At 45.2% G+C, this 10,707-nt stretch overlaps 1 protein-coding gene across 1 annotated transcript in view; it reads left to right on the top strand.

Moving 5' to 3' along the window:
- The window catches only part of LOC133933059 (trichohyalin-like), a 48,891-nt gene extending 38,794 nt beyond the window's left edge, over nucleotides 1-10,097 (top strand). Inside the window, exons 18-21 of the mRNA XM_062380012.1 lie at nucleotides 132-225; nucleotides 342-382; nucleotides 5,334-5,436; nucleotides 8,886-10,097. Coding sequence (XP_062235996.1) covers nucleotides 132-225; nucleotides 342-382; nucleotides 5,334-5,436; nucleotides 8,886-9,077 — 430 coding nt within the window. The 3' untranslated portion in view covers nucleotides 9,078-10,097. The remainder of the gene's footprint in view (nucleotides 1-131; nucleotides 226-341; nucleotides 383-5,333; nucleotides 5,437-8,885) is intronic.
- Nucleotides 10,098-10,707: the final 610 nt, after the last annotated feature.

Consider the following 10,707-nt stretch of genomic DNA (forward strand, 5'->3'; position numbering starts at 1 on the left):
GGAATATTTTGTCTGGCGTGTTAACAAGGGTCTCTTGATGATAATGGGCGTCTGTCGTTCTCGGCGTCTGCCTCTCCATGTACATTTTGTTCCTGCCTAAGTCTGCCTCTGTATCGCCCTCACTTTGTCAGACATCTTCAGGAGGCTAATGACACATTGAAGGTGGAGGTAAAGAGACTGAAGGAAGTGGCGGATGAGAAGGAGAGAGACGCGCAACGCTTCAAGGTGAACAAGTGTGCGGGAGTGGGGAAAAACAATGAGCGACAAATAGGGAGAGACAAGACGACAAGAGAGATTTGATGACAAACTGGTTTGTTTTTCATTTTTATAATTGTTTGCAGGCCCGGATCCGAGAACATGGCATCCGGCAAGATGAGAGAACGTGAGTCATCTACGTGTGTGTCTGTGTGTGTCTGTGTGTGTCTGTGCGTGTCTGTGTGTGTCTGTGTGTGTCTGTGTGTGTGTGGGAGCCTGAGATCCTACATAATATAAGTGCCTGCGTTTGTGTGCATCCACCAGCTGATTCCGAGTGTAGCATTCACGAACAGCAAAAGCGTTGCCCACCGTGTTTCGCTCTTTCACACACAATCTAGCCCGAACAAAGCTGATGATGATAATAACAGCGGGAGTGCCAAGTTGTGAATGAAACACCCCGTGGGCCCAGACACTTGTGTACGTCCGTGCGTGTGCGCATGTGTGTGCGTTATGTCTCTTCTTCAATCTGAATACATTATTCATGCTGCGCCTTTAACAATGATTACACTCCAATCAAGGGCCCAGCCACTCCTGCTCGCCACCCCCATGGCTGTCAAATAGCATTCATCAATGGAGAGGAGATATATTTATTATGTTCATTAGGGCAATGAAAATGAATGTGGCACAGATGGGATCGGGTGTGGGATGGAAGTGAGAAAGGAGGGCGAGGGTGTTTGTGAGGGGGGGGGGGGGGCACCTGCCTGCAGGAGTACTCCCTATACCCCCAGTGTGACCCCCCCCCCATCCCAAAGGTCTCCCTCATTAACAACTGCCCCCCCCCCCCCCCCCCCCCCCAAGCGTCCCCACCTCACCCTGTTCTTCCACACACGTGCACACACTCGTGTTGCACCTCTCCCCTAACGAACCACCAGGCACTGTTTCCAAAACGGATCAGATTTGTTTTGACTGGGGGTAAATTTCCAATGCTATTCAAAGCTGTCAGTCATTTTAATGATATCATTAAGGGGCCACGACAGAAAGATGAATCGCTTTTCTTTGTCTTTCCTTCATAATTGCGAATGAGCCAGAGAGAGAGAGAGAGAGAGAGAGCGGGAGAGACAGAGAGAGAGAGAGAGAGAGAGAGAGAGAGAGAGAGAGAGAGCGGGAGAGGCAGTTCATATAGATGTATGCATAAGAGGGCTTTTGATTGAGCGAATATAATAACATGGAATGAGATAAAAAACAGTGAATGAAAGCATCTTCCATAGCGTCCCCCATCCATCCTCTTTTTTTCTCCACCATTTTCTTTATTTTCTTTATTACGAGGATCCCTAATTTATTTTATTCCATTATGGTAACCCCCCCCCCACACACACACAGACACACACACACACCTATCCGAAATGCCAAATGTATGAAAATCCCACATCTATAAGGCAACAGATGTGTCACGATATTTGCACGGCAGACATATACAGTACATTCAGTGCGTAAATCTCATTACTGGTGGCAAAGGGGATATCTCGGCACTGTCTCTCCGCCGACGCTATCACTGACAGCAATCAACACGGTGTGAAGGTTTTTGTCATTAGATATGCCTTTATTAAAGGAATTTATTGTGATTACGTGGCCTGCTGTTCCAGAGCGGCTGGCGTGTCACGGCTCCGCGTTGTGGATCGGTGGAGGCGAGGTGAGCGGATCGGAGAGGAGGAACGGAGGGGAGGAACGGGGAGGATGGGAAACAGCTAAAAGGAAAGAGGCTTTTATCATATTTGAGTTGCAAAGGTATTTGTTTAGAAATATAAAAAGTTTGTTACTTATTATTCAGCCGTTTATGACATACTAAGGGAGCTCTTTGAATACGATGTGGCTCTCAAGGCCTTCTTGGCCCAAAGAGACTCACTGCTGCAGTTCAGAGTATAAGATATTATCTATATCGGTAAATAATAGAAGGAAAACAGCAGCACATGATATTCACACCAAAGGAAACACTTTTTATATCAGATCTATACAAAAGGCAACAGATGATTGGCATGTTGTTCTAGCCATCCGTCCATTGTCTTTACCGCTTGTGGGCGGGGCTGGACCCAAACCCAGACGACATTATGTGAGAAGTGGGGCACTCCCTGGAACCATCCCATGGTGCTCAGTTACATTCACTTTTTGAAAAGCGAGCTCATCCAAACTTGACAGGTGCTGCACAGAAGTGATGAAAACCAGTATTTTGTATTATTCTCCTTCATTTTTATCCATGCGTACGGACTAAATGTAGCAATGACTGTAAATCTGTCATCCACAAGTTTCCCGAACAGGTACCTGACAAATTTGATCAATGCTATTGTTATTGATTATATCATAATACAGCAGCAACATGGAAATTAGATGATTGGATGATTGAAAATAATATAAAAATGTTAACAACCATGTTTTTAAGTAGTTTAACACACAGCAGACGAATGTCAGGATCTTATCTTTATAGTGTGTGTCCTAACAGTTTTTATTCTCCAGTCTTAGATTTATTGATTTGTTTACTAAAACTCTTTGTCATTTCACCTCAGTGTATCTGAAGCATTAGAGCTCCGGTGCAGAGTGGGAGCAGAGACTGGTTGCTGTTTGCTGCCGGCAGCATCGACTCCGCGACTGTCTGACACAACCCGCCGGGGGGGGGGGGGGGGGGGGGCGCTCATAAAGCATCAGGCTTCATCAGCCGCACCACTAACTAACCCGGAGATCACAGCAGAGGATTTGTACAAACACGGAGCACCAAAGTGACAGAGCAGCAGCGGGAGGAGATAAGACGGAGACGTGCGGGGAGCAGAGTCAAGGCTCGCATTCAAATTTACAGCGATATGAAAGGCAGTAAATAAGAAAGATGAGCGCTCGATTGCAGCAGGAGAGGAGCCATGTTTATTGCCTGGTTTAGAGAGCATGGCAGCTTGGCTCCGACACTAATGACTGTAATTACACACACACTGATTGGGTTAGGCCGCTAATTGCACACGACCATGTTTGCGTGTAAACACAGGAACACATGTTTACACAGGCGTCACGCCAGGCGCTCGGCGCATCGCTGCCTTCCTCGCATCGGGCGCATAAATCTCACACTGTTGTCTCAGCGGCGGCGATGCTTCATGATCGGCTGAAGACCACATCACCACCGAGGAGAGAGTTTAAATCATGTGAGGAGGCTGCAGAGATGTGGCGCTCTGGATTTTTATAGAGTTGGCACGCGCATCACTATTTTTCCCCTCACTGAAGCTCACCTTTAAAAAGCTAACTTTCACATTTTTAAAAAACATCACAGGAGTTTTTCAGCATTTCTCCTTATTAAAGTTCTTTTTTACTCGTCATTATGGTGCGAAATTAAATCATATGTAACGGTCAGCTGCAATTATACTCAGATTATGAATTTCATCTGCAGGAAATGAGGGTTTTCTTTAAAAATGCTTACACTGGCCTAGCTGAATCAGTTAGCTGGTTACCAGGCAGTGATTCACATGAGGCCTCTGTTGGAAACTGGTGTATGAGTGTTTCTGGTCTGTGTTTCTACAGCACTGTTATAGTCTTGATAACCACTCAAAGCCACATTTTCAAACAGATGCAGACTATTTTTCATCGTGACATATTTCATGAGGAAATGCCAACTTTTTTTGGAAAGTTAAATCCCTTCCAATTGATGTTCTTGGACCAAATATGGAAACTCTTACCTTGAGAGAGATTAACTCTTGAGAAACACAATGGTTGAGATGGTTTTTGACGAGTTGTGACTTCCACGAAGACCATTTTGTTATTTACAACCACACCTTGATCTCATGCTGCACAAATAGAACGCATTGTTGCTAGTTTGGTTTTTTTTCTTCTCTTCTTTTTGAGAAGTGGTTCTATCCAGTCTTTTATTTATGGGCTGTAACTCAACATTGCATCATCTTCTCTAGAAAAATCATAAACTGTCATCGATCCAACTCCTACATTTAAAAGGAGATATCTCACTGAGATTGTACAGATGTAAACTCGATAGCATTTCAAGTGAGTGGTGTTACTGTCGCTGTTTTTCTTGTTGTTATTGTCTCTCGGTTGTTGTTTACCAGAGATGGTTAGAAATATATTTGCGGCCGAACTGTTTCACCGATAATTCTCATAAGATTTCCAGACAAAAAATGTCACTTCACATATTAGCATCTCTCCGTCGAGTGTCTCGCCTGATCTTAAATGTTTTAAGTTGGGGCTAATAGGGGCAAAAGTTTACGTGTGTGTCTGTGTGTGAGTGTCTGTGTGTGTGTCCGTGTGTGTGTCTGCTAGACAACATCTACAGGGACAATGACGCATTTATTAGCGTTTCGATGAGCGCGTCTCCTCAACTGAAGCAAAACGGGACCCTCTCTCCATCCATTGTTCTGATAGAAAAAACCCAGCCTGTTACAAGAAAATTAACATCGGAGAGGTACAGTGGTACTTTAATGGGCTAAGAAGTATTCAATAAAGTATTTAGAAGGTTTTTTCCCCCCGAATGCTAACTGGACAGGTTCACTGGGGCATGAAAGGAAGAGCGTAAAGCGGGGGCAGCGAGCTCCTCAGCCCGTACAGAGCGCCATTATCCAGCGTCGTTAATTTAATAGTCATTCCTTACTCAGCCCTGGGTTTGAAGATAGCGGACTGAACATTTGTTTGTCATTTCCCAAACGTTTTTAATAAACACTTAAAAATCTTAAATGTCTTCTTGTTCTCTTAATGTTCTCTGGCTGCAGTGGCGTTTCGTTGTGTATTCCTTTTTTTGCTTTTTCCAGTTTAACGTGCGCTTTCATATATCATTTAATGATTTCGGGAACCCATTTGCTCACCCATCTTCCAGTTTAGTAATAAGTTTAAATGAAGACGGTTATAATGAAGACGATGTACGCCAACTTCTTTATGCCCCAGATTTTTCTGGACATTTGATTGGACTCTCCGGGCGAATACAAAAATACTGACGTTTGAAAGTTTACCGCAATAGACGAAATTGTATACTGAATATATTTGTGATGGTTAACAACAAATTAGCCTGTTTTCATTATTCTGTTGCCTGACAGTGCTGCAGTTACCAAGATTTCAAAATGCCAAAGTTGGTTATGATATATGTTTGTGTGAATATTGTGTTGCAGTGTGGAGAATCAGACCTGTGTGGCTCAGAACCTCAGCAAAATCCAGCAAATGCAGACCAGACTGCGGAGCAACCTGGAGGCCGTCGGAATGCTAAATCAACAAGTAAGACACGTACACACACACACACACACACACACACACACTCACACACACACACACACACACACACACACACACACACACACACACACTCACACTCACACACCGGGTCCTGACAGTCCTTTTTACCCGACAGATAGAAACGCACACCTGCACACTGGCCCACATGCTGTTGAGCTCCCACAGAAGAGGAAGCTTTCATGCGTCAAAGTTCAAACGCACACACGCACTTACACACAGGCGCGCAGAGACATCCATTTCCTCTTCCTACCATAAAAGTGAAAAGTCGGCAGCGTGGTGGGGTGGGGGGGTTTGTGAATGGTATGGAGACTGTATCTGGAGAAGGCATGACGTTTCCCTCCACCGGTAAATGATTTCCCTTTCATGGAACTGAGAGAGGGATGTATATCAATACAGCCGCGCTGATCTCTCCATGACAGCGTCGGGAAACGGCCCGCTGTGATAAAACAATGCGGGGGGAAAAAAAACACAGAGGAATTATTCTGAGGAAGCGCTGACATTTTTTTAAAACCGTGTTGAACTTCACAAGAGTCAACAAATCACCAAAGGAGAGACGAATCAAAAAGTGCTCCTCAGCCCCCTCAGTATTCCGAAAAAACTCCGGGGCCTGGGGAACGGCTCACCCGACTTTTGTTAGTTTGCGGAATGGCTGCGCTGATTGACGGAGCGTATGGGGGGGGGGGGGGGGGGAAAGAGCCGGGTACTTGTTGAAGTTTTAATGCAGTGCGGTGTCGAGAAGAAAATGGCGTGTTGGAGACGGGGAAGGCGGAGGGGAGGACGAGACGGGCAGATGGAAAGAGAGAGGTGTTGTTTAACAGGTCAGGTGTGTAACAGAACCTCCTAATCTCTAGTGTGATTCAATACACACATCGATCCGACGTGGACACACACACACACACAGACACACACACAGAGACACACACGCACACAAAACTAAACCTTTGCACATACATATATCAGTAAAGACACTGTGGACGCCATGAGGCTACGCACCGAGTCTGTGTCTCTGCTTTTCTGATCCATCTCATTTACTCACAGTCAAACTGGTTTAGGACTGGTTCTATCTCTTTCACCCACAAGGCGCACATTAACACTTGCTGTACAACACACACTCGGGCGCACACACACACACACACAAGCTCGATTTCGCCTTTCGACTGTCAGGCGGATTTCATGCAAACTTTTGAAATGCCACACGAGATTAAACGCGAATTAAGTGAATTCCCATCGACCGGGGACAGAGATGACGATCAGAGGACAGAATATGAGATTCTTTCAAGGCTTGATTAGCATCAGGCAAGCTGTTAATTTCTTTTTCAGAGTCAGCTAATGTCCAGTGTGTTTCATGCTGTCATGCAGAGATTTATTAAAGAAAAAAATAGAGAGATGAATGAGGCTTAAGGTTCCACCTTCACAAGCAGCTACAGTCTTTTGTAGTGTTATGGATTTATTTTATAGTGACAGATCATTGTACTCAAACTGAGAGCAAACTTCATTGAAACAAACAAAAAAAATAAAGACAGGGTTGGTAATTTGTTTCTGAAACACTTTTCACTTATTTCTTGAAATCCTTTTCACGTCCTGGAAGCCATCACTCAATCAAGTTGTCTTGAAAAGCTCGGCTGCATTTTTTTTAAAGCGTATCCTGTTCTTGCCTCGGTTTTCCAGGATTACCTACCCCGCCTTTAAAAACTTTTTCTTTTTGGCAAATACAGGGCAAATTGTTCAAACTGCTGTTTCCTGTCGTCTTTTCAGAGCTCAGTAGTTTCCATAATTTGAATTAATCCAAACTGAGCTGCGCAAATGAAAAGTGCAAACACACTCATCCACCAGCTTTAAAACACCGCCCCCCCCCTCCTCCCTCCTTCACGTCTTTTTGTCTCTCCCTCCCTCTTTCTTTCGCTCTCCCCCCGACGTGTACACATTCTTTTGATCCGAACACATGCGAAACCAGTTCACCCGTAGAACGTGAAGGTTGGGGAGACAAGCTGTGATTTTTAATTCCGACCCCACACCCCCCCACCCCAACCCCCCTTCTCTTCCCACTCGCAATTAGAGAAAAGCATCCAGAGAACAGCGAAGACCAGGCAAATTAAAACAGGTCCCCGTGAACGTACAGTTAATTATAAATGTCAGCGCTCAGTGTTTTTATCTGGAAATGACAGTGCTTGTGGCACAATGTGAAATGAAGACATCGGAGGATGCTGCTCGGAGATAGTCAATACTCTTTAAGCATCTTAGGGCCACTTCTCACACATGTCACCGGCTCTTCGAGGGTTAAGCCTCAGACCCCAGCTATTTCTAGTCATCAGATGTAAGACATTGCTCAGATTTATTGAGAGTGTGCGCGTGTGTGTGTGTGTGTGTACGTGCACAATGTCTGGAAGGGTAATGTTGGCGGAACAGTGCAGAAATATGTCTGTCTCATCTCCGTTTGTGTTTGCCTCTTTTTCCTTCTCTCTGTCTCACACGCACACGCACAGGCAGACACACACACACACACACACAGAAAAGATATACAACCACACATGGTCAGACATGTCGTTGTGACATCCTTCTTTAACAACAGTTATAAAAACAGATGTGGATGAGTGCAACTCTCATTACCCGACATGTCTCTTTGTCTCCTTATCCTTTAAGTTCTTATTTTACTCTTGCTCGTAACTAAAAATACATTATCTTAAATCTCTTATTCTCTTTTATCCGGCCTTATTACAATTTTCTCAGCCTGGCATATTTTGCATACAATTACCACGGTTTACAACAACTGCATTTCCTAAAGACACTTTTTAACTCGCCTCCACCTGGCGGTCCTCAGCGCAAAAAACATGAAACACCCTCAATTGAGCTCGTCTGTAATTGTGTTTCAGGGAGGCCAATCATGTTCTGACGATTGTGAGATTTGTTTTGTGTCACGGATGATTTTGTGTCAAATAGAACTCTAATGATCGCTCAAATTGGTTGTTTTCATGTCCAAATTTACACCGTTGCACGACTCCCCTTTGCAACCATTTCAAACTGTGAACTGAATACTGTCCCTGAATATGTATTAAAAAAAATAAAAAAAATACCCCCTCGCAATTTTTTTTCCCTCCCCATTTGCATTTCTGTTTCAACAGGCATGAAAGCGACTGTGAAAGATGAATTAGGCACATAATGGGATCCCAGCTACTTCATCGACGTGATAGCTGTTGACTTTTGGTGGTTACATTTCATTGGGCGACATCAAATTAAGTTTTGCCGTTTCCTTGACTCAACTAAACAAGTGTGATGTTTCATCTCCCTGGAGGCGTCGCCCCCTGATGCTGTCCCCTCTCCCCGCTGCCTCAGTCGGTTCCACGGTCATACATGAAGGGTTTAAAAGAAGACACAAGAACATTGTTATTACATGTCGTCTGTGCACGTCTCTCAATGTCTCTCTCTCTCTCCAGCTAAACGCTCTCAGCAGGGAGAATAAGCGGTTACGCAGGCAGCTGGAGGAGGAGAGGTCCCTGCGTCAACGAGCGCAGCCTCCTCCTCCCACCCCCCCAGCGCGGCTCCTCCGTCCACCTCCCCATCTCCCTCGCCGCCCGCCCTCCTCCTCCTCCCTCCGCCTTCCCTCCTCCACCCCTCTGTCTCCCTGATCCCCTGGGCCTGCACCCGGCGACGGGGCGGACTGATGAGATTCTAACCCGAGCAGAGCGGAGACTCGTGAGACCAGGTGAGTCCCGGGCTTTGTCCGGAGCGTCGCCCGGGACGAGGTCCGGCTGCCGAGAGCTCTGTCTCCGCCTCTCTGGGAGATGCCTGGTCGGGGAGGACGAGCAGGGATCTGACCAAATGAAGCCCCCTGAAGACTTTGACCTGTCATGACCCTTTGACCTCCACCTCCTCGCCAGGGAGCGTATTCAGTATGAGGTTAATGTCCTCCAGGTCAAAGTCAAGTCCCTGGGTGCTCTTTGCCTGAGGGGGGCTCCGGAACCAGCAGATGATGGAATTTACTCAAATCGTCCAGAGTGGAGTAAAAAAAATAGCTCCACTGCTACGCCTTGAAGAGATTTACTCTGGGAAAAATATTTTTAGATTTAAAAACTGACACTTTTCACTATTAAAAAAGCCATTGATTGCTTTCTCGATGGGTACAAATGCTCCAAGCTGAGATATCTTATAAAATTGCCAGTTACTTCTTCAAATAAGGATCTTGTTTTGCACTTAGCCCTGAAACGTCCGCACTTGGAGGAGTCCTGCTGACCTACAATGAATTTAATTCAGTCAGCAAATGAAGTATACCCACTAAAGCACTAATTCCCAGTGCTGACGAATGTGTCTTCCACTGGAGATGAATGAGGGACGGCACATCATCAGCCTCCACAGACATACCTCAGATGTCCGAGGGAATGGCTGCAGCACAGTCTAATGGCACTGCAGCTGCGCGCCATGTGTCCTACATGCACTGCGGTGAATGTGTGTCTTTGTGTGCGAGTGCATTTCATGTCTGCGTGCTTCTGTCCCTCTGTCAGTGCCTGTGGGTGACTGTGTGCTTGAGTAGATGGGATGTTTAGTATTGAACATTTTGTTTTATGGTTTAAAAACGTCTCTTTTTCCATGTCGCTGGGTTTGAGATCGCCGTGTTGTATTGACAGAAAAATAAAAACAGAGACGTCTGTAAGCGGTCGCACATTTCTCCCCTGTTTTCTTTCTTTTTCCCAATCTGTCAATATGCCAATAGTGTTCTATTTGTTGCCAGTCGGAGCTTGCAACGAGAGGCAAACAAAGCTCGTATTACATAACTCTTCAATTTGACATGACTGTCAAAGTAAAGAAAGGTGTTAACAACACTGCTAGGCAGGGAAACTGTTAATCAGTAGAGCCCCTACATAGACAATAGTCCCCTTTAATACAATCAAGATGGACACAATTTCACACGTGTGTATATATATGAGTTTCCTTAATATGCCAGATTTTCTTTTAAATCACAAAACAGCAGTTTAAACTTTAAAATCTGCAAAAACATAAAAAAAAAAATATCCTTCCTTGAACAATATCACATCCTTTCACAAATTTTTGCATAATCTGGTTTACAAACAAACACACATCGAGCGGTGAGAGCTTAACCCCGTTGGCGGAGGTAAGTATGGTATCGAGGGAAGTATAATGGCGGCCCACTCGCACACACTTGATCTGCTGTCGTGAGCATTCACAGGCGACTCATGCGTCTCTTTGTGTGCGTACAGTGGCTGAACATGAATGCTGCTCGTTCATTGCAAACAAAGACGA

This window comes from Platichthys flesus, chromosome 21 (genome assembly GCF_949316205.1).
Source record: "Platichthys flesus chromosome 21, fPlaFle2.1, whole genome shotgun sequence".
NCBI classification, from domain to species: domain Eukaryota; kingdom Metazoa; phylum Chordata; class Actinopteri; order Pleuronectiformes; family Pleuronectidae; genus Platichthys; species Platichthys flesus.